The sequence below is a fragment of the Bombyx mandarina genome, chromosome 22, assembly GCF_030267445.1.
Source record: "Bombyx mandarina strain Sakado chromosome 22, ASM3026744v2".
NCBI classification, from domain to species: domain Eukaryota; kingdom Metazoa; phylum Arthropoda; class Insecta; order Lepidoptera; family Bombycidae; genus Bombyx; species Bombyx mandarina.
The window spans coordinates 15,714,000-15,738,585 of NC_143228.1; the positions used below are offsets into that span (position 1 = coordinate 15,714,000).

At 38.2% G+C, this 24,586-nt stretch overlaps 2 protein-coding genes across 3 annotated transcripts in view; both read right to left on the minus strand.

Annotated features, from left to right (window-relative positions):
• The window catches only part of LOC114240216 (proton-coupled folate transporter), a 10,788-nt gene extending 1,479 nt beyond the window's left edge, over positions 1–9,309 (minus strand). Inside the window, exons 1-6 of one of the 2 annotated variants that reach the window (XM_028170686.2) lie at positions 8,227–9,297; positions 4,496–4,655; positions 3,376–3,477; positions 1,423–1,560; positions 965–1,048; positions 206–362 (exon numbers count right to left, since the gene is read on the minus strand). In XM_028170686.2, the coding sequence (XP_028026487.2) occupies positions 206–362; positions 965–1,048; positions 1,423–1,560; positions 3,376–3,477; positions 4,496–4,655; positions 8,227–9,048 (1,463 nt within the window). In that variant the 5' untranslated portion in view covers positions 9,049–9,297. Of the gene's footprint in view, positions 1–205; positions 363–964; positions 1,049–1,422; positions 1,561–3,375; positions 3,478–4,495; positions 4,656–8,226 lie in introns of both variants that reach the window. The other variant, XM_028170687.2, reaches the window with a different exon arrangement.
• A 69-nt stretch (positions 9,310–9,378) lies between these two features.
• On the minus strand, positions 9,379–23,060 carry LOC114240217 (putative peptidoglycan muropeptide transporter SLC46). The gene is made up of 7 exons (XM_028170688.2): positions 21,946–23,060; positions 17,928–18,087; positions 17,113–17,214; positions 16,415–16,552; positions 15,873–15,956; positions 10,844–11,000; positions 9,379–9,534 (listed from the first exon to the last, which is right to left on the minus strand). The coding sequence occupies exons 1-7, from the start codon at positions 22,783–22,785 to the stop codon at positions 9,462–9,464; spliced, it is 1,554 nt and encodes a 517-aa protein (XP_028026489.2). The 5' UTR covers positions 22,786–23,060; the 3' UTR covers positions 9,379–9,461.
• Between the last annotated feature and the right edge of the window lie 1,526 nt (positions 23,061–24,586).

Genomic DNA, 24,586 nt, shown 5'->3' on the forward strand with positions numbered 1-24,586 from the left:
ACAATTCCACCTTAAATAGGTTTTTATCAACGCCACGATAAAGCACTTTAAAATTAGTTCTACCAAGAAAATCCCAGATTACTTGGTAATATCAAATTAAAATAATCAAAAACTGTTTACATACATATAAAAAGATACTTAGATAAAATTTAAGATACGCAGAAGAACAATTTCTATTGGTTCAAGGTATATTTGTGGAACTTACCCGAAAATAGCTAACGCTGGTATCGTAAAAAGAACACTAAGTAGAAAAACGGCTCCCGGCAACACATGAAGGGTGGACACATACACCTTGGTGTATAAAGGCGCAAATATTAATGGCATCGTCGTCTCCGCTAGCCCGAAGAGTGAGAACACTTTACCTGAAAAAACAGCGATTTCAAACTGAGTTCTTTATGTGGATTAAAATTCCGCGCCATAAAACCAAATTCCTTAATCGAACATAAGATATTGGGTCGTTATATGCGTAGCTACTGGTGGAAGCGTGCTTTGTCAGCATAGAACCACTCTCCTGCTAAGAACCCATTACATGTTTCGGTGTCAAACCCAATCAAAACTTCGACAAAATGTCGCAAAGCGGGTGGTAAAATTCGCGGTGTGGACTCCACTAATAAGCCGCTGAAGTTTAGGAATTCGTAAGCAGTTTCCTACCGATCAAATCAAAGTGGAATGTATTATTGCTTTGCGGTAGCAGTATATAGGATATTACGTAATCTATGCGAACTCACCACAAAAGATACCAAAGCTTCTTTTCTACATAAAGTATAAAATGTACTAATAACCAATGAAAACTAAATGACCACTGTTTTTGTTTATAACAGGAAAAGAAGTTTTTTTTTTCTTTAACGTTATCGCCATTTTGATAATACTCCCCTTTTGCCATAGGCTCCTATAAACCATACAGCAGATTTTGTTGAAATAGTTCCAACAGAACAAAAATATCAAATAAACAAAAAAGAATCACCTAGTTCTTGATGTGAAACCAACTTCGATGCGATTGACCGTAAAGCAATAGTTGAGGTACCATTTAAAATCTCCACAAGTGGTGCTGTAAAAAATTTTCAGGTTAACTTTATTATTTTAAACCGGACCTCAAATATGGGATTGGTGCGACTCGAGAACATAAGGCCGGTTGTAATGCATCTACGCCACCTTTGGAACACATTGTTAATCGTAAAATAGACAAGTTAATGGTAGATACCCATAGAAGTTTAATACAACCCACTACCCGTAACTTCATTCATAGTACCTCATTAGTGGTGTAGGGGAATGATACCCTGTCCCGATTAACTTACTAGGCAGTTTTAGTAATAAACCATGTATGTTAATCAGTGGTTAACGTGCAGCGATCCACGAGAACCTCAAAATGGTATGTCGGCGTTGTTAAAAAATGAGAAAATGAGGTTATAATAAAATTCATACCAAAATATGCTTCAAAACCATTCCTTGCAAAAGCCAATACCAGTGCTCCACAAATCTTGCTACTAGTTGAAATTATCCCCAAAACAGCATCGTCCGCCTTCCATTTCTTGCTGATAATGCCTATACTTAACAGCGTACCTTAAAAAACATCCAAAGTTAAGCTTAATAACATTCGAGAAGAGGTCGATATCTCTTTGTCGGCTGAGTATAAAAAATGTAATTTTATATTACACCAATCTTTCTGTCTACCATCACATATTACAGGCAAGCTAGACTTCTAACAACTCCAACAATATTGACAGAATAGAGAAAGTAGAAGTAAATCAAACGAGGAAGTGTTCTAATCGTGTAATTCACTCCCAATTATACTAAGCTTTCTAGAAGTATATTAGTCTCTTGCGTAACTTAAAAAGTTTAATACAAAAAATATTCTTGCGTTTACTTCAAAAAAAATTTTTCTATCGTAGTGACGTCATCTCTAATTGACACTTAATTAATACTTAGAGTGAAATTTACTTCTATTCTATCCTCGAGTGAAACTAATTCTTTGATTAGTGATCCAGCCTTACCGGGCGAAAAGAAGGAAGAAAGGATGGAGGAAGAAACACGAAATATTCGATTATTATCGTTAATTACGGCAAATCTTTATTGTTTTTTTTTTGTATATATGAGACAGTCGAGATATTTTAATTTTCTATCGATTACAATTGAAACACGATTAAACTAATATAAATGCAAATCAAAACAGTACAGATTGAAACAGCCTCCGGCGGCCGTGTTGTTGCGTCAAACATGAGCAGTGGCTTTGACGGCAGCTTATTAGCTTTCGGCTTGTTTGTTCTCGCGAACTTCGGTCAAGAGCTTTCAAGATACAGTTGACGTTCGTTACATGAAAATGTTATCTACCGGATATTATTATGGACGGCATTCAAGGGTTGCATTTGAAATACGTTGAATCACTGCATAGTATAAAACAAAGTCGCTCTCTCTGTCCCTATATACCTATGTATGCTTAAATCTTTAAAACTACGCAACGGATTTTGATGCAGTTGTTTTAATAGATAGAGTGATTGAAGAGGAAGGCTTATATGTATAATAACATCCATTAAATAGTGGAGAAATCAATAATAAATTACAGTTTCCGAAGCGAAGCGAGGGCGGGTCGCTGGTATACAATATATGAAGTGCACCACACCATGGATTATGATACATAGCCTTTTTTTTTTATTGCTTAGATGAGTGGACGAGCTCAAAGCCCACCTGATGTTAAGTGGTTACTGGAGCCCATAGACATCTACAATGTAAATGCGCCACCCACCTTGAGATATAAGTTCTAAGGTCTCAGTATAGTTACAACGGCTACCCCACCCTTCAAACCGAAACGCATTACTGCTTCACGGCAGAAATAGGCGGGGTGGTGGTACCTACCCGTGCGGACTCACAAGAGGTCCTACCACCAGACAAAAAGCCTATCTTGAAATCCCTCTATAGGAAGTAAAACTCGAGAACGTCAAAGAACGGGATCTTGGTTCTATTTTCTTACCAATTTCCTACACATATCACATAACTCACATATCGTACATACGGTAATATAAAGTCACTTAAGCAATTTTTGTTAAAACTGAACTGAGTATGAGAAAATACATTTCATAATAGTTATATTAGTTATATCAGTCAGATGTTTGCTTTTACTGATGAAATCTTAAGTTGTAGTTTAAATATTATCGTTTTTAATTCATTAGTCTAGCACAACTATATATAATAAGATGTTGAATTTTCCAATGTTTCTCCTGAAAAATTATATAATTTGCATGGGTGACGTTATCGCACAGTATATGCGATATGTAACTATCACACATCATTAAGAAGACCCAATATCATATCAATACAAAACCGCGAATTCGATATTCAACTTTAACTTAATTATCAGAAGTTTTTTTTTAATGAACTTACCTAATGAGTGGGTGACCAAGCTGTAAGTGTTGAAAATGCTGTACGTCACTTCATCCCAGTTGAATTGGTAACGAGTAAAGATGTAAGTTATGCCTAATTCACCTAAAATGAAAATATTATTTAAATGTTTAGTTTAATCACTTTACACCATGTGAAAGATAACAATAGAAACAATAACTTCGAATTAATTAAGATTAAGTAACCTTACGGAACACGACTGTTGATAAAATAGAAGTTTATGTTTCATGCTTATGTTAGTGTAATAGTGTTTTGATACATCAAACAAACTTAATATAAACAGACATAAACAAAACATTATCAATATTTACTCCAATGCTTGTCAAACAATATTCCTTTAATTACCAGTATCTTCGGGTCACGATCCTCAATGATATCCACGTCAGAGGTTAGTTACCCTGACGCCGGGATCCGTTCAAATTCCGGCTACCCCGTTTGAGGGGTATTTGACATTTCGTTCTGGGTGAACTTGTCTGAACTCGAACAAAAGACAAACTCTTTTGTGATTCTGACATCCATAATACATTCGAAAACTATAAAGCTTGCAAAGAGCCTGTTCCTGTGCTTCTACTACCTGATCTCTTTATCCTATAACACATACAGCGTTATCAACGAGGAATTATTTATTGGCTTTGCAGTTTTTATGTAGCGATTTCGTAATGAAACGCTGTCTGTGTATTAGCTTACCTCTATATATAAAAATGAATTGCTGTTCGTTAGTCTCGCTAAAACTCGAGAACCGATTAACCGATTAACCGATTTGGCTAATTTTGGTCTTGAATTATTTGTGGAAGTCCAGAGGTTTAAAAGGTAGATAAATATGAAAATGCTTGGAATTAAATAAAAATAACAATTTTGTTTTCCTTTGATGTGTCCCCCGTCGGACGGATTCTTTTTGTTCGGTTTAAGTTTATTTTATACAAAAGTTAGGTATTTTATTTATCGATTGAGGCACTACGAAGTCTGCCGGGTCAGCTAGTCACAAATAAAACAAATAACAAAACCGGTGTTTTCATATCTATCGTACGCACTCTGTCTATTTTTGTCGAACATAGGTCCATGAACAAGTCGTCTACCAATAAATATTCCAACATCTACATACCCCACATTGGTCCGAAGTTCAAGCAAACTACCATCAATATTAAACACATTCTTAGTCTCCTATTATTTTTCCCCTTCTTGAAAGTAATCTCCAATGTTTCTCGGAAGCTTCGAAAGTCGAAAAATTCCACCAGGAAACCGCCACATCCTGTTTTTTTGACCTGCAAATAATTTTGATTAAAGACCGCTTTCGATTTTAACACGGTCACGCAGGAACCGATTTCATGTTTTTCGCTGGGGGACGACGCTTAAATTCATGCCGTGCTTAATCTGGTGGCGCCGGATTTTTGTTTTTTCAGATCAGTATACGCGTTTTACGTTTGCTCAGTTTTACAGTGACTGCTCATCTTGCAAGTTGTGTTACTAAAAATATCTGCTTCTTTTTCTCGACCTTATGCCACTAGGTGGGATCGGCACAGCTAATTTTTCTCTTCCGTTCTCTTTTATCAGCCGTAATCTCAACACTCATTCCTGTCTCTCTCATATCATCATTCACACACTCCATCCATGTCTTCTTCGGTCGATCTCTTCTCCCTCTACCTTGCACTACCATTTCCATACACATCCATCCACTCTAACGTCCACGCTAACCGTCCGCTTTTTAATTTACAAAAAATTTACCAAAAATATGATCCTACAATATTTGATTTTACGTATTGTCTAATAGCAGAATCGAATGCGGGAATTGCGGGAATTATAAATGAAAGTAGTAATAAAGTGCTTAGCGGTAGGCAGCGGCTTGGCTCTGTCCCTGGTATTGCGACGTCCATGAGCGACGGTAACCACTTCCCTTCAGGTGGGCCGTATGCTCGTTTCCCTGCTTAGGTAATAAATAAATAAAACATATCAGCATTTGTTCACAATGACATGACTATCATGCCATACCGCTGGCGGACGCAATCTGTGCTATATTTGTTTTTGCTCTAGATGGCGAGACGAGCCTACGGTCCATCTGAATTAAGATTAACCCCAAAGACATCATAACATAAAAACGGCACCCAGCCCAGCCTAAGTCTGGGTCCGGAAGTCTCTATCCAGAGTACAGTTCATCCATACTACCTGGAGCCACTGCGGTCATCCACAGTGCGTTTCCAGAGGTATTTTTTGCCACGTACCATCCGACTATGGAATGAGCTCCCCTCCACGGTGTTTCCCGAGTGCTATGACATGTCCTTCTTCAAACGAGGCTTGTGGGGAGTATTAAGCGGTAGGCAGCGGCTTGGCTCTGCTCCTGGCATTGCTGAAGTCCATGGCCGACGGTAACCACTCACCATCAGGTGGGCCGTATGCTCGTCTGCCTACAAGGGCAATAAAAAAAAGTCTCCGTAGTATCGTATAACGATGGATACTCTTCAACCAGACGAACATTGGATATTGGCACATCCTCGGGTAAGCTTAAAATACGTACCACAACAGGGCTTCAAATAGGAATCGAATCGACGATAATGAAGCCTTATTATTGTACTAAACAATAAAATAAATGTTGGGGTGTAAGAGCCGCCGTTGATATGGTCGATGACCTTGTCAACAACCAATCAAGTCGTTGTGACTTATGAATTAAACCATAGCCGTCTTAATAGTAGTCTGAGTAGTAGTAACTATACTGAGACCTTAGAACTGATATCTCAAGGTGGGTGGCGGCATTTACGTTATATAATAATATGTCTCTTGGCTGCCGTAACCACATAAAACCAGGTGGGCTGTGAGCTCGTCACCCATCAAAAATAAAAGAAGTATTTCGGATGCCTTCGGAAAATATCCTAGTAAGGATTTCTTACTAATAAAGTATAATTTGACTAAAAAATATTAAATGTATGATGACTATATTGAAAGTTAAAATGTTTTTAAACAAATGAATTACAGAATGAGAATAGTTTTTTTTATTGCCCTTGTAGGCAGACGAGCATACGGCCCACCTGATGGTGAGTGGTTACCGTCGCCCATGGACTTCATCAATGCCAGGGGCAGAGCCAAGCCGCTGCCTACCGCTTAATACTCTCCACAAGCCTCGTTTGAAGAAGGACATGTCATAGCGCTCGGGAAACACCATGGAGTGGAGCTCATTCCATAACCGGATGGTACGTGGCAAAAAAGACCTCTGGAAACGCACTGTGGATGACCGCAGTGGCTCCAGGTAGTATGGATGAACTCTACTCCGGTGGCGGGCGGTGCGATGGTAAAAACGAGATGCCGGTATCATCTCAATACCTCAGAGCACTCCCCATGGAACATACGGTACAAAATACAGAGGGAACCGAAGTCCCTCCGCAGACCCAGAGGTTCCAAACGATCCGTTTGTAAATAAAAGATTCTGAAGTTTGTAAATAAAAAGGCCTGTTTAAAAAATGACATACTATGATTGTCGTATTGAACCTCAATTGGAAACTTGTTGTGTAAACCATTTGGTTTGTTTGATGTTTTATTTAGCAAGCAATTTTGCATTGTAATTTGCCTTTTAATGCGTATCTCAGTTATATCGTTAGAAAATTGATAAATAAAAATAATCTCTACGGGTTGACATACACAGTCATATAAACGGATTTTCTTGAAATATATAGTCTACACATGAGGGACAATAAAATGATTTTGTTATTTTACTCTAAAATCCTGATCAGAATCACTGATATCAAAATACAACTTTAAGTTTTAGGTCGGTATACTAGTCTTTTTTTTACTGCTTAGTTGGGTGGACGAGGTTAAAGCCCACCTGGTGTTAAGTGGTTACCGGAGCCCATAGACATCTACAACGTAAGTGCGCCACCCACCTTGAGATTATAAATAAATTCTAAGGTCTCAGTATAGTTACAACGCCTGCCCCACCTTTCAAACTGAAACGCATTACTGCTTCACGGCAGAAAGAGGCAGGACGGTGGTACCTACCCGTGCGGACTCACAAGAGATCCTACCACCATTGTAATTACGCAAATCACAATTTTGCGGGTTTGATTTTTACTACACGATATTATTCCTTCACCGTGGAAGTCAATCGTGAACATTTGTTAAGTGCGTATTTCATTAAAAAACTTGGTACTTGCAAGCGGGTTTCGAACACCGGTGCATCGCTAGATACGAATGCACCGGACGTCTTATCCCTTAGGGCACGACGACGACGACATAGATACACAAGACCCATATAATGTTATACTTGTATTATTTATTGATCACTCGTTCTTCACAAATAATAACGTTAATACGATACTGGAAATGTCATTGTGATAACTGTCACTTTGGATAACTCATATCGACGGACTGGATCTTAGCGTCGAATGGGTCTCTCGTCTATGGTGCTGCTGACAAGGACAACAAGGGTCTCCAAGGGCACAGCCAAGCTGCTGCCTGCTACAATTCACATCACTACTATCATGAAGACTCTTATGGGTAATAAGATCACTTGGATGTTTTTTATTTATATTGCCATCGTGAGCTTTAACGTCCGAAAATAGAAAATGGATAACCACCGTATATACAACGCCATCACCACAAATGCAAACACTCAGACAAGAGTCGTCGAAGAAAACAAAGAACTAAGCACTATCGAATACAATTAATTTTACTTTTTTATTATACTTTCTAAAGATTTGAAACCGTGTTCATAATTTACCACTACTGAAACTAAGAGGTAAGTCACACAAGGTATGCCGTTACATATGTGACCGGTGTCAACACGGTTCGAACTGACAAGGAAAAAAAATGATGTTCCTAAATAAGCAATAAATAAAATCACGTAGGTACCTTCTCTGTATCCGCCAGCCAAGTGTGGTCCTCGATAAAAAACAATACGTAACAAAAATTGAGCAACTGCAAGCTCGCAGATATCACGAAGACTCCGTAGTAGCCGAGAATCTTCAGCAGCACGCCGCTAAGCCCCATGCCAATAGGAAAGCCAACGGTACTGCACAAACTCAAGATCCCTAGACGAAAAGTTCTTGTCTCCTTCGAAGTTATATCACCCAAATAACTGTACGTGCCAAGGAACATCGTGTGCCATCCGCCCGAGCATGAGGTCAAAATGACTTCCATAAACACGGTCCACTCCACCGGGACTTGGTAGAAGAGGTACGTGTTCATTATGTTCAAAAGGCACGTCACGAATTCCCCAAGGATCGGCATCAACATACAAATTTTCCGCTTTCCGGTCTTGTCGCTCCAAGCTCCTATAAACAGAATCAGCAGCGTGGGCACCGCCATGTGGATCACGCTCTTCCAAGCTTGCACCGAGGCTATTAGTTTTTGGACCTCGTCCTCTTCGTAGGTGTAGTTCGCTCGTTTTCTCAGGCGCAACGCAGTGCATGCATCGTCGCCAAAGTCTAAGTTGACTCGGCAAGCTTTGTCTAAATTTAGATTTTGAATGGCAAGTGTTCCTAATACACTCGGCATCACAAAGAATGCCAACACCGGCTCCACAGTTATGTTCGATTTTACATATCTAATTTTCTCCATGAAATTCATTCGTTGTATCTCTATTTTAGATTCAGTCCTTAAAGGCGATTCTTCCTTTTGCGAATTCATATTATCGTTTTTTATTGCGGTCTCGTTTCTCGCTGCCTTTTCCATATTTTGTTTGTAACACAATTTTTTTATTCTGTTATATTGTGTAGAATTGATTTTGAAGTCCCATCGAATTGTCAGAGCGATGTACGCATCACTAACAGAAACGCTCGATATTGAATTACCGGTTGAGCCGCCGCCGCCTCTGGGACTCCGCTGGCGCGCTATTGTTCGAATTTGTGTGAGCAAACACACTTATGTTGCCATATCGCTGTAATGCGTCCACAAACACACTCGGAGAAATCGAAAATAAACTCGCCACGGCCGATATTCAATTTAAATAACCGTCAAACAAAGATGATCTAGACGTGTACAGTCACCAATAAAAATCCAATAAATATTTTATTACTTTATTTGAGTCACACTCTAAACACACTGCACATTCACAATTATAAATGCTGAATAGTCCGGTTATATAACTAAACGTCTTTATTGACATCGTCAATTTCTTCGACTTGTTTGCTGTCGAGCTGGTGCTCGAAGTACATCCATCTGGAACGATAGCGGAAACAGCAGTGAACATACTACTTACTATTAAAGCAAACGAGACTACGTACTTATGGAACCTAGTTAATAGATTGGTTATGTTAAAAAAATCGTTAACACGAAAATCGTCTCCAAAATTTAAAGCAATTAAGAAAATACATTATCGTTAATAATGTATTTTTAATAGTACGTGATTTAATTTATTTTGAGAATTCTGTCAGATCGTACGACAACAATATTAACTATTTAAAAGAGAACTATCCTTTGTCTTTTTATTTCCCTACTTAATTAATAAGTATGAGATTTCCTCGTTCGGAAAACGGCCAAACTAAGCATGGCGAATCCTCTTCGTACAATTCACAAGACTAAAATTTATTTTGAATTGTATACCATTAACAAAAAAATAAATTCGAAATTATTTTAAGAACGTTGCCACCGGCTGTACTGAGGTAAATATGAGGTACGAGCAATTATTTTGTTTTATTACGTACGGCTTAACATGTACATAAGCTATTTCATAATAATAACACGTACTCTTTAGATAAAAATATTATGAATCAGCGAAAAGTATGTGAAATTAACTAGTAGTATTGTAGGTGTCGTTTTAGACTTGCATTTTCTGGAAGTTTACCAGGATTTTAAGTGGAAACCGGAGCTCATAGAGGCCTCTACCTTACAACCAAACTTTACACCAATTAAATATATGTAAAGACTAGCGAATGTTTCTTGATGTTAAGAAGTCCAATGCTAAAAAAGACTTAGTTAAATATTTTATTATGTATTAAGTACGGAAAAATGGTAGACAGCGTCTTAGCTCTGCCCCTGACGTTGCTGACGTGAACGATGGTAACCACTCACCGTAAGCAATAAATAAATAAAAAAGATGTGAGGCGTCGTGGGACACCGGATAGAAACAAAGTTCCTTATTATAAAAATATTAATTTTAAGTTCTATTCGAGGTATAAAAAAAATAAAACTGGAGGTTTCGCAACAACCCACGGTCATTTGGTAACGTGCGAACTTATTGTGGTACACTTCATTCACGGTTGCTTGCATAAAAGTTAGTGTATTGCGCAAACGAACGCCCTGAGATCGTGGTCAATGAATGATAAAAAAATATGTTATTCTTTGTACGTTATTACAAAGTTAAGTCGTACACTGTGTGCATTACTAATTTGTACGTTATTACAAAGCTAAGTCGTACACTGTGTGCGTTACTAATAAAAATCTTACGTTACGGACGTTTTAACCCGGTTACGGTACCCCTCCGCATCGTCTCATAAGGAACTTCGTCCCAAAATAAAAAAATACATACCCGAAAATAGCTACAGCCGGTACGGTCATGGCGGCTCCGAGCAGGAAGACGGCGCCTGGCAGCACGTTGAGCGTCGCCATGTAGACGCGGGAGTAGAGCGGTCCGTAAACCAGCGGCATCATCGCCTCCGCCAGACCGAACAGAGAATTCACCTTGCCTGGATACACGAACTTATTTAGAACATCAGTATCTATGTTTGTTAGTAGCAGTTTTAGCGGTAGGCAGCGGCTTGGCTCTGCCCCTGGCATTGCTGAAGTCCATGGGCGACGGTAACCGCTCACCATCAGGTGGACCGTATGCTCGTCTGCCTAAAACGGCAATAAAAAAAATTAGTATAAACAAAGGTGCTAAAGTAGCTTAAGTGGCGAATGAAAGGCGATTGCATGCAGCAGAGATGTGAATGTTTCGATGGATGTGTGGAGTAACGAGAACATATTTAATTGGAAATGCGGAGTGGCTGGCAAGAGCTGGATGAGAAAAGCCGAAGATCGTGTTCAATGGAGTGGCTTATGTCCAACAGCGGTCTGCTATAGGCCGATGATGTGTGATAATTAAAACTACTTTTACTGCTGCAACATAATATTCAAATTTAGACCAAATAACACCTTAGTCGACAGTGGCCCCGGAAAACTTTAAAATATTCGAAATGTCGGCAACGATACAATAACAAAAAAAAACTCAAAATTTAATCGGAAATTTTATTTTTAATTTTGTCTACGACTCGCCAAAATCGATAAGAGTACAACAATATCTATGTTTACTAATTTACTTTAGCCGTTGGACAAGCTAATACTAACGCATCACGGTAACCACTTTCGCGTATAATTCGCAATCTTCCACGATTAACATTTAAACGAAGCCATTAAAGAAATCTATTTTCAATTCTCATTTAATACACCAATAATACTCTTGTACTGAGTTTTATAATGCCAACGTCAAAGTGCGTAGACAATCTCGCAAAATATTCACGCAGCTTGGTTTTAAACGTGTTATATTTATATATTTATAAACCACAGATTTCTTCTTGTGCCTTTACAACAAACATTAGCTACGGTCAGCACAGTACATCCCTGAGTAATTATTTAAATTTGGCCTAGCTTCAGAACGTTAAGTAATGAGTCAATTAAATGGAAAATCATTTTTTCTTACAGTATTTTTAATTCAGATTTATTAAAATTAATTGTCTATTTTTAGTTGGATTTTCTATAAAAGCGTATTTTGTTAGTCTTTTAAACTATTATTTATTTTTCATTTTGTTAATTGAATTTCAATTTTTTCAATTTCTTTTTAATATTGAATCGTCATCGGTCCTTAATAAGTATACCAAATTTCAAGTTAATCCGAAGTTTTGAAGGGGGTCAAAATCATGTTCAAAGATTCCGTTACATACATACATACGTCTGAAGCTAATAAAAACGTATTAAAAAGGAACACACTAGTACATACCTAGCTAATAAACGCGTGTTAAAAAGCGCAGACAATAAAATTTATGAATAGCAATCTTATTTTCCTTGAAATCACAAAGGCCTGGCGCTGTACTGAGCTCACGAATGCCCCGGAGACTAAATCTGTTTTGATTAAACTACATTGTTCGTGGATTTGCTAGTATAAACGTCGTCTTCTTGTCATCAAAATGATCAAGTTATAATCTGTTATAGTCTTATTACAAATAATTAATTATACAGGCTCAGTTCTATGTCAGATTTAAGCTTGTGGAGAGTACTTAACGGTAGGTAGCGACTTGGCTCTGCCCCTGGCATTGCTGATGTCCGTCGGCGACAGTAACCACTTACCATCAGGTAGGCAGTATATACGACTGCCTACAAAATTAAAAAATATGTGTGGTGTCGTGGGACACCGAATAGGAACGAAGTTCCTTATTATAAAAATATAAATTTTAAGTTCTATTCGTGGTACAAAGAAAATAAAATTGGAGGTTCGGCAACAACCCACGGTCATTCGGTAACGTGCGAACTTATTGTGGTACACTTCATTCACGGTTGATTGCATAAGAGTTGGTGTATTGCGCAAACGAACGCTTGTGAGATCGTGGTCAATGATAAAAAAATATGTTATTCTTTGTACGTTATTACAAAGTTAAGTCGTACACTGTGTGCATCACTAATAAGAATATTACGTTACAAAAAAAACTACATCCTATAATTGACTAATGAAACCGGGTCACGCTCAGCTGCGATTATCGATAATTGTAAAAAAATTGATTTCTTAAAACTAATCCTGCGTCACGTACCTTATTGATGGTACTATAAAAAACATTCTTTGGAGCGCCAAGAATAAAAGAACCAAATACCATCACTAATGGTTTCGGAAAGCAAAGAAAAGTAACATACAAACACTTAAAAAGAAGAAAATTTTCGCTTAGAGAAGATAATTTTCGCTTAAAAAGCTTCGTCCCCCATGGATTATACTTCATATCATGTGGTCGAATATCCAACAGTGGAATCGGAGGTCAATTTTTTTCGAAAATGGCAAGTACACATTTTCATAACGAATCTCCTCAAAACCAAGTCAATGTTTTGGGCATAACAAACGGACAGAGGTACTTTCGTATTATTTTGTCATATAACATCTAACAGTATACAAGTAAATTCAAATCTATACTAACATATAAATCTACAGTGGTTTTTATGGATGTTCCGTTATAACTACTGAACCATGCATCCGTTTGACTTGAAACTTGGTATCCATGTAGAAAATACGTGTACTTAATGGATAGGCTAATATTATATGAGTATTGGACTCGCTAATAATATTGACAATAAATAATAATGTTAATTTTAAATGCCCAACGAAGCGGGTGAGTACGGATAGTTTTTTTTATAAATCGATATGTTATTGTTGCAGTATCCTATTTTGTAAAAGCCACCTGAGATCCCTCGATGGCTTTATTTTACAATTGGGTCTGGTAGGTATCGCTACGATCAGATGTCAATTTTGTTTTTCTGGAAAACATTACGTCCACCTTTAGTCTAGTATAAAACTATAATACTTTCTTGTGACTGAACAAAATTTGTATTCTTTTTCATCGTCTGTGTAATTTATCGTGAGCTATTTTAAGAGACAATCAAATCTTTTTTTTATTGTTTAGATGGGTGGACGAGCTCACAGCCCACCTGGTGTTAAGTGGTTACTGGAGCCCATGGACATCTACAATGTAAGTGCGCCACCCACCTTGAGATATAAGTTCTAAGGTCTCAGTATAGTTACAACGGCTGCCCCACCCTTCAAACCGAAACGCATCACTGCTTCACGACAGAAATAGGTAGCGCGGTGGTATCTACCCGTGCGGACTCACAAGAGGTCCTACCACCAGTACCAGTCGACTCTGGGATAATTAAGTAATCTAACGTCGTATAAAGTATATTAATATCTGTACAAAGTGATTTGTCTCATTCATTTCGTTTAATTGTTTGTGTAATAAAGTAAATGTTGTTCGTAATGACAAACAATTTACGTCTCAAGTAAATTACTGTAATTAATGTTTCAATACATCAATGAGCTACACCTAGTTGTGTGAATTAGTTCTTTGAAGTAAAACGTTGAGAACTGTTTCGGTTTGACAAGTTCATTTTATCACGTAACCCAAATATCTCACCGCACCTACGCATTTAAAATAAGATAGTGTAATTTAAGTTTTAATAAATTTCTAAACAAAGCTGTGCTTGAACATAGCTTCGAATAGCTTAATAGCAAAATTGAAACACTTTTCTTGGTTAGTCATTTTAAACATTTTTTCTGTGATATAAATACGATTAGCCATTTCATACATTTTTTCTGTGATATAAGCACGATTTACAACAAAGCCTTTGCCTGTATTTTTTATACATAACACATATCTTTTTCAGTACAATTTTGGAAGAAAATATATCAAAATATCAGTATTTTCCAATAACTAGACGGAAATATATGTACTTTAAATACCACTATATTTTGGGTTAATTGTTAATATTTTTAATATTTTTTTTTTATTTTCTACCTATGCTGATAGCCTTGAGAGGCTATTTCAGCTTCGCCCAAACATGTAGGTGAGCTCACGGGGCTCTAACCGGTGTATTGCTAACACTGGCCCTAGCAAGAGCAGCGCTTCGCAGAATCTACCACCGGATCGGAAACGCGACCCACTGAGAAGATCCGGCGAGAAACTCAGTGGGTTATGGGTTAATTCGCTCGTGGCAAATAACCTTGTGGAATAACTAAATGAAATTAAATTCAGATGATGCTCATTTTAGGTATTGCTTAAATAAAGGTGACATAATTATTCACCAGACTTTTTCGTTAAATAAATTATTAATTTTACTGTCATCATTTTAAAGCCACATCTGTGTTTTTAAACTCTCAATTCTCATTTATCAGTTTCAGTTATAGCGTAGCACGATAAGGACCGTAAGGATCTACCGAAGTTACGTCTTCTAATTTATAAAAAATACTTTTTATTTGTTACGAACAAAGTAATAACTTGAACGAATCAAAGTATTGTAATCAACGTATCTATTCTTCAAAGTAAATAATAATAACGGTAATCGATTTCTGTTTGTTTATTTAGGCTTTCATATTTATCGTTTGCCGATTATAAAGTTTGTTCGTGGCGCTTCGATATCTATATTTACAATACTATCATAAACAGCAACAGAAATGTGCAAATTAAAAAATATAATCAGACAACTTTTTTTTTGTCAGATTCATTATTTATGTTAAATACATTTTGTTCTTCAATAAAATTTAAGTACAGAGAGGGACTTGGTTTTTTTTTTTTGACATTCGTAAAGTTCCTTTCATGGCTTTAATGAGAAAGACTGTCGGTTATCGCAAGAAAAAAGCCTTAATGGCGAGTCTAAATAGAAACTATTATATGTTATGCTTTTATATTTTCTAGAATTTCCTCTAATATCCTCGTATCTTCGAATTTCAAATAATTATTTAAATTATTTTTCCTATAGTTAAAAAATCGCATTAACATTTACGGGATGGTGAAATTAGATCAATAGTCGCTTAAGAAACAGTCACTCACCCAGCTCCTCGCTCGTCACTAACTTTGACGCTATTGAGCGCATTGCGATGAACGATGTACCATTGAATATCTCTACCAATGGAGCTAAAACAGAATAAAAGATAAGAGATCGTACTATTTCATGTTAAGGCCTTTTCTTCTTGCCTTTAACCCAAATTATCTAGATAAGGGCAATTGTTATTAACACAATAATAATACATATTAACTTTGAAGACACGAAAACACTGTTATTTAAGAAAAAGGTTGTCCACACTCAACTATGTTGTTAGGATTTTCTCGCCACAAAAACGACTACCCTTAAAATTCAAATTCCTAATAGCCTTTTAACATAATAACAGTAAAGTTAGAAAAAATATGCTAAATAAAGACGCGGTAGGCAGCGGCTTGGCTGTGCCCCTGGCATTGCCGAAGTCCATGGGCGATGATAACCAATCACCATTAGGTGGGCCGTATGCTCGTCTGACTACAAGGGTAATAAATAAAAACACAGGATAAAGAAGTCGAAAAATGTTTATGTCTGTATTCGTTATGTCGGGACATACCTATGTAAATCTCAGCAGTGGTCGTGGCGAAAGCGAAGACTAGAGACGCAAAGATCTTGCTGGTGCAAGAGATGATGCCCACTACAGTGTCGTCCAGCTTCATGAAGTCACTGAATATGCTGATTGAGAACAATGTACCTGTACCCAAATGAAAAGGGGTTACTTTAATTTGTCCGGTTTTCGACATCGAAACACGTAACGTCACACTGCATGCGCATCATGAAAAGTCCGCCCATCTTTTTTTTTATTTTTTTTTTATTGCTTGATGTGTGAACGAGCTCACAGCCCATCTGGCGTTAAGTGGTTACTGGTGCCCATAGACATCTACAACGTACATGCGCCACCCACCTTGAGATATAAGTTCTGAGTTCTCAGTATAGTATATCTCTCTCTCGCGCGGTCTAGCTTATGAGTGTGATGGGCACAGTTAATGTTTTGCTTTTGTTAATGTTTATAAATATAGCGTGGTCTTATTTTATTATTGTTTTAACATTAAATTATTATTAACTAATTATAATTGCATAAGTAGATTAAAAAAAAAAGCTATGCAATAGCTTAACCGCGGCAGTTCCCGAATGCCACACGTGTTTTTTTTTATGTATCATTCATTTCGTTCGTCTAACTAATATGTCAGAGCTATAAGATTCGCATAGTACCGAAGACGGCTGACACATACTGGACGGCCACTTCCCACTTACCCACTAAATTGGTGATGATGCTATACGTGCAGAACATACTGAATTGTACCTCGTCCCAATTAAACCTGTACCTCATGAATAAATACAAAACATTCATTTCTCCTGAAAAAAAAAAAAAACAAAAATTAGTGACGAAACCATTAAAACTCACCGTTGTGATTTTACTAATATTTATTTGAAAACTAGCTGACCCGGCAGACTGCGTAGTGACTCAATCGATAAATAAAAGACCTAAACTTTTGTATAAAATAACCTTAAAACTAACAAAAGAAATCTGTCCGACGGAGGACACATCAAAGGGAAAACAAAATTGTTATTTTTATTTAATTCCGAGCATTTTCATATTTATCTACCTTTTAAACCATCGCTGGACTTCCACAAATAATTCAAGACCAAAATTAATCAAGTCGGTCCAGCCGTTCTCGAGTTTTAGCGAGACTAACGAACGGCAATTCATTTTTATATATATTATATAGATAGATTATCAAAAATATGTTCTTAATACACTGAAGTAATAGAACGACGAACTAACTTGTATAATGATAACCTATGATAGCATTAGAACATCAGCCATCCAAAATACCCCATAATTATATTTACCCGTGCTGGCATAAAGTACCGCTGGGCTTTAAGTGATACCCGAAATTGCACACTTCAGCAATTATGGACGACTTTAAATCATTCATTCCAGCTGAGACTCTAGCTTCATTTCTTAAGCCTTCAAACGACACTACGAGGGCCATGACCTCTTCATAATCTACACAATAAAAATAATAAAAACCTACCTATAGCTAAGCAAGCATACTTGGACTCACCGTGTAAAGGTCCGAATATAACGCATACGACAACAATTAACAGCGAGACCCTGAGTCTTCTCCGCCGTGGGCCGGTTCTGAAAGCCACCGTCAACGTCTCCCTCACGTGGCGGGCGTCAAAGAATGAACATATCCATCCGCGACAACCAACCGGTTGCTCCTAAAAATTAAAATAAAAAATACAACAACATTGACAATACCTAACTTTTAGATTTTTATTTTACTGGTGCTAGGACTAGTGGTAGGTGTTGTGAGTCGGCACGAGTAGGTAATGTCATTGTGGTAACTGTCAGTTTGCATATCGACGGACTGGATCAGATCTTAGCTTCGAATGGGTCTCTCGTCTATGGTGCTGCCGACAAGGATTTTTCAAATAATAACTAAATTTAATTTAAAAACTAAAGATTGCCGCTTGAAAAATATTACTGGTGGTAGGACATCTTGTGAGTCCGCACGGGTAGGTACCATCACCTGACCTATTCGTGACGTGAAGCAATAATGCGTTTTGGTTTGAAGGCGGGGCAGTCGTTGTAACTATACTGTGACCTTAGAACTCATATCTCAAGGTGGGTAGCGGCATTTACGTTGTAGATGTCTATAGGCTCCGGTAACCACATAACCACATAACAGGTGGACAGCCCAGCTCCTCCACCCAAGTATGCAATAAAATTTAAAAAAAAACGAGCCAACATTAACACTCGCAAACTTTAAATTCTATTACTGTTTCACATCGGCAGACCAAGTAGATATTCGTTTTATAGTATTAAAAATGTAGACAACATTTTAAATACATCGTCAAACAAACCAAGATACACGTGAGAATATATTATTATCGCAATTCACATGCTACTACAGTATTTATAATTTGTTTAAAACATGAAATTCCCAGCCCTGAGTCCGATATCTTACAAGAACAGCGACTGAGCTGTAAGCGCAAGATACCAATGTTCATAGACATCTATAATATGGTATTATTATAATTAAAGTTGTTTTTACACCCAAAAGGGTGAACTGAACAATGTATTCATATTTCTATTAAAGCTAACTGTTAATGTATGTACATTTTATCCAGTATTGTGTACCTAATATATAAAGAAAAAAATTTAAACCTGCAGTTTCGGACTATTGTTGGATTTTTTTATTGGCTTAGATAGACGGATTAGTTCATCTTCTATCTATTGAGTGAAGAGAGACTTTATACACTAATAACACTAATAATAATACCTGAGATAAAAAAATTATATCACAGTTTCGATACAGAAATCTAATTAGTGGCGGTAAAGCGTATTTTAAACACACACGGGTTCGTACCATCACCCTACGTATCTCTTGAATAATGGGACAGCCGTTATTTATTTATTTATTTATTTATTAGGCACACCATACACATTGCAAGCAAAGAAGAAAAGATACACAATAAATAAAAACAAGTAAAAAATTTGGCTTGTAACGTAAGCCATGCGCGCACAACTAATCAGGACAAGTGTGCTAAGTACACTTTGTGTTTTGTTACTACCTATGCTGATAGCCTTGGAAGGCTAGTTCAGCTTTATCCTCACGCGTAGGTGGTTAGCTTCTGGGGCTTAAACCGGAAGTGTTGCTAACACTTGCCCTGGCAAGAGCAGTGCTTCGCAGAATCTACCACCGGATCGCTGTTGGAGGACTGGTGACGGGTCGAACCCGTCGCTTGCGACGAAGGGTTTGACGAGTAAATTAACCATAGACACAACCCACTAAGTTTCTCGCCGGATCTTCTCAGTGGGTCGCGTTTCCGATCCGGTGGTAGATTCTGCGAAGCACTGCTCTTGCTAGGGCCAGTGTTAGCAACACTCCAGGTTTGAGCCCCGTGAGCTCACCTGCAACTCAAGGAGAAGCTGAAATAGCCTCCCAAGGCTATCAGTATAGGTAAGAAAAAAAGTGACCACCTAACACGCGACCGGCGAATGCATTCGTACCCATAAAAAAAACTGAGATAAAAATTACACAACGAAGCTTGTACTAAAAGGTCACCTAATTTTTTTTACGTGTCGTCTGTCTCGATTTTGGGGTTCAGGACATCCGTTATCGAATACACATATTTGGTTGTTAAATTTTCAAGTGAAACTTCAATATTAGTGAGGGAATTGGGTATTGACGTTCGCTATCTGTTTTTTCGTGAATCCGACGATTTAGATACACAGATAACAGACTCGGTGACTCCGAAAGCCCTACGGCGGTATAAAAGGTGGCACCTCGTCCGATCCTCGCACAAAACGATTGCGTTACGTTCCCCTTCGTTAGAATTTGCGTAGCGAGCTCACAGCAATTTATCACTTAAACACAGAACTAGCTCTGAACGCCACTGCGAATCTCTCTGAAGTATTGTACAATATAACATCTATTCTGTACTCGAAAGCCGATTGAAAACTGATTTATTATAACTGTATACATTTTCTTTACAAATTTTATTTATAATGCGATGCGAATTTGAAATGCCTTTAGATACTGTTTACAATATGTAGTCGTAGTTTGTGTCTATATGTCTACACGCTTACTTATCCTAAAGCACGCAACCGATTTGAGTGAGCGATAATTAAGGATGGTTTTTATATGTAACTAGCTGTACCCGTCCGCTTCGCTGGGCATTTAAAATTAACATTATCATTTCTCACCCCCACAAAGATTCTCATCATTAACGCCACCTACACCAGTTCCTACACCAGTTGGGGGGCAACTGGTGTAGGAAGTCCAACGCTCATACAAATATTAGCCTATCCATTAAGTACATGTATTTTCTCCATGGAAACCAAGTTTGAAGCCAATCGGATGCATGGTTCAGTAGTTATAACGGAACATCCGTAAAAACCACTGTAGATTTATATATTAGTAGTATAGATTTGTAAATAATGTCGATAAAATAGCTGAAGCTATGGTGGTTTTGTATAAAAAAATAACTGTTTTCGTAAGCTTGCATGACTTACTGGTGGTAGGACCTCTTGTGAGTCCGCACGGGTAGGTACCACCACCCTGCCTATTTCGGCCGTGAAGCAGTAATGCGTTTCGGTTTGAAGGGTGGGGCAGCCGTTGTAACTATACTTGAGACCTAAGAACTTATATCTCAAGGTGGGTGCCGCATTGACGTTGTAGATGTCTATGGGCTCCAGTAACCACTTAACATCAGGTGGGCTGTGAGCTCCTCCACTCATCTAAGCAATAAAAAAAAAAAACATACGCTCGACTTATTTTAAGAATTACAATGAACACGGGTGCAGCCGCAGACGGAAGGCTAGGAAAAAGTAAAACAGTTATAAGCTGGCAAAGATCATCAAACTAATATTTCAATACAATGCTAAATCAATGTTGAACTCTTGTTCTTGTATTTTGTATTTTTTATTTATTAGAAATGTCATAATGGACAAACGACTTGACACTACACACTGCAGACTATCATGCTTTATATCGGTGTTGCGATTTGAGAGCTTAAAATCTACTAGCTGCCACCCGCGGCTTCGCTCACGGGGTCCAGGAAAAGTGTTAATGCAGTTTCCCGTGGAAATGAGCTGATTCGGTGTATTATGTTATCCTTCTAACTATCACTGAAAAAATCATGCCCGTTGTTTCGCCTCGACGTGAAAGAAGGACAAACAAACACATTTATAATATTAAAGATATAGATAGAGTGCAAACAGAGTTTAGTAGTTTTTTATGAATGGGTGGACGAGTTCTTTATTTTTTATTTTTGTATTGCTTTGATGGGTGGACGAGCTCACAGCCCACCTGGTGTGAAGTGGTTATTGGAGCCCATACACATCAACGACGTAAATGCGCCACCCACCTTGAGATATAAGTTCTAAGGTCTCAAGTATAGTTACATCGGCTGCCCCACCCTTCAAACCGAAACGCATTACTGCTTCACAGCAGGAATAAGCGGGGTGGTGGTACCTACCCACGGGACTCACAAAAGGTCTTACCACCAGTAAAACTTCTATCAAATACATTTAATCCAATTATTTCCGTGCTAATTTGAACATGAACTCACCGTGTGCCTCCCTTCTGATATTACGGGATCTTTTAACCGAATGCAGCCGTAAATGAAACTGGTCAAATACAGAAAATTTGATATCAAAAATATCCCGTAGTAACCAATCTTCTGGAGTAGTATACCGCTCAGGGACATACCAAGCGGAATCCCCAGGGACATGCAGAGATTCGCCACGCCCACCCTGAATGTCCTCATTTCTTTCGTAGTCACATCTCCAATGTAGCTGAATACACCGACGCACACAGTTATCCAGCCTCCTGTTAATGACGGAAATAAATCCGATAGGGCCGTTATCTCCAACGGTAATTCATAGAAGAAATACGTGTTCAAAATAAAACTAGTACAACAGAGTACTTCCCCTACGATTGGGAGTAATATGCACGCTTTTCTCTTTCCAGTTTTGTCACTCCAAGAGCCTACAAATAACACGAGAATGCACGGAAATGCTGTTTGTACAATATTCTTCCACGCTTGCACGGATGCCGTTAGTTTCTGGACCTCTGCTTCCTCCATCGTGTAATTCTCAGTCTGCCGTCTGTTCAGTGCCGAACACACTTCATCGCTATAACCCAAGTTCACTCGGCACGCCTTCTCTAAATTCAGATTTTGCACTGCGAGTCCCGAGAACACATTAGACATAATGTAACACGCAATAATCGGTTCCACCGTAATGTTCGATCTGATCTGCATCAATTTCTCTCTGACGCCGGACCTTTTAATTTTCGCTTCGTCTTTCCCCGTTTCCACGGCCGCCGGTTTCCCAGCGGATGCGTTTATTCCATTCATCACGTTAGGCTGTTGTTCAACAGTTAAAGTCCAATCAATCATAGTTATCATTCGAATGAGCCGTCCCGTTTTTTGCACGTCCTCCCGCGGGGCGCATTCTCGTCTCTCCACACCTTTCCGCGATCATTTTCGGTACGTCCTCCAGGGATCACGGCATAGCACTGATTTGAAAAAATTCTCGGAGCGGTTTAATGATATGTTTCAGATCGTGTCGGAGCACAAACTGTATGATCCCTGTTGACTTGGGAGTACATTGAACGGATACGCGTTCGAATGGTGTCATTAGCGGCAATTGGGCAGGCGTAGTGTCGGGCAGGCGACTGGCAGCGGGGCGGCCGGAGCTCACAGGACTGCCTGGAGCGTCACAACCTTGCAGTAGGTAGCCGATTATCCCATTAGAGTGATGTGATCTGACGTGCTGGGTACGCGTGCGAGTCTATTAGTACACGGTCAAGGTACGCTTGATGCGTCCTGGTACAGATTAAGAGTATTTGAACGATTCGACTCAAGGTGTACTTATGTCTGCTAAAATACTGTAATCATGATTATTAAAACAGCCATTTTGTACCTAATAAGTTTGTAATGTTGATTTTATAAGCATTGAGGAATCAAATATTGATGTGGCATTTTCTTGTATGATATTTATAAGGGAGCCTTAATGGAATGTACGCAATGGAAGATTAAGGAAGAATAAAGGTAAAAATCATTTGATAACAGAGATGGTGCCCGCGTCGCTATAGGCTATATTATACTCCTCGCTCGATTTAGTACTACACTGGTGGTACTACACTACTACTTTGGTACCATACTTACTGGTGGTAGGACCTCTTGTGAGTCCGCGCGGGTAAGTACCACCACCCTGACTAATTCTGCCGTGAAGCAGTAATGCGTTTCGGTTTGAATGGTGAGGCAGCCGTTGTAGCTATACTGAGAATCTCAAGTTGAGACCTTAGAACTTGTATCTCAAGGTGGGTGGCGCATTTAGGTGGCAGGTGGGCTGTGAGCTCGTCCACCCATCTAAGCAATAAAAAAAAACTCGAAATAGAAAGGCATTTATTTCATAACACTTAATTATAGGTCTTATTTATCTGAGATTTTCAAAGTAAATAATATTATAGGATATTTATAGTCGTACTTGATAGACAAGGAAATGTTCCGTCTGTCGTATTAGCATTGATATCTAATACGAATGAGTAGACACAACGCAAGGTCACGTGACGTGAGCCGCGTCGAGACTCAGCTTACAGAATATCAGTGATGTATTAAAATTGGCAAATAATTGTACATTATTTAGTTTTAAGATTTAACTAGTTTTACATTTTAATTACGGTAGGCAGCGGCTTGGCTCTGTCCGTGGTATTACTGTGTGCTTAGTGCGAGTTGTTTTAACTTCTCGATCGCGTAAAAGTTAACTCATATTTGTATAGAAGGTAGACTGTGAGCTTGTCCACCCATCTAAGAAATAAAAAAATAACAAATGGTCATATTACTTCGAGTAGTTTCGAGCAAGATTTTTACTATCACTCAAAAGATCTATGAAAAAAAAAGGGTGCGTGTACTTAAGTACGCGCGTAAGAAGTTATACTTTATTTTTATTAAATTTATTTCTTATTTTTTATTTAAATTTTAATCAATTTGAAAAAAAATCGATTAAACAACATCCTCAAACACGCATATTGGACATCCCTTTTCTTGACATCGTATAAATTCGGTAATTCTCGGTACGGTTCGGAAAGTTCACCTGCGGCTATATTCAGACTCGCCAAGTTACGTCGGTCGTATTGTAATGAACGATTTAGTGGGCAACTTCATTCTGTGAATTGTGGTAGCCGAAGTTCTTGATGCGCTGATG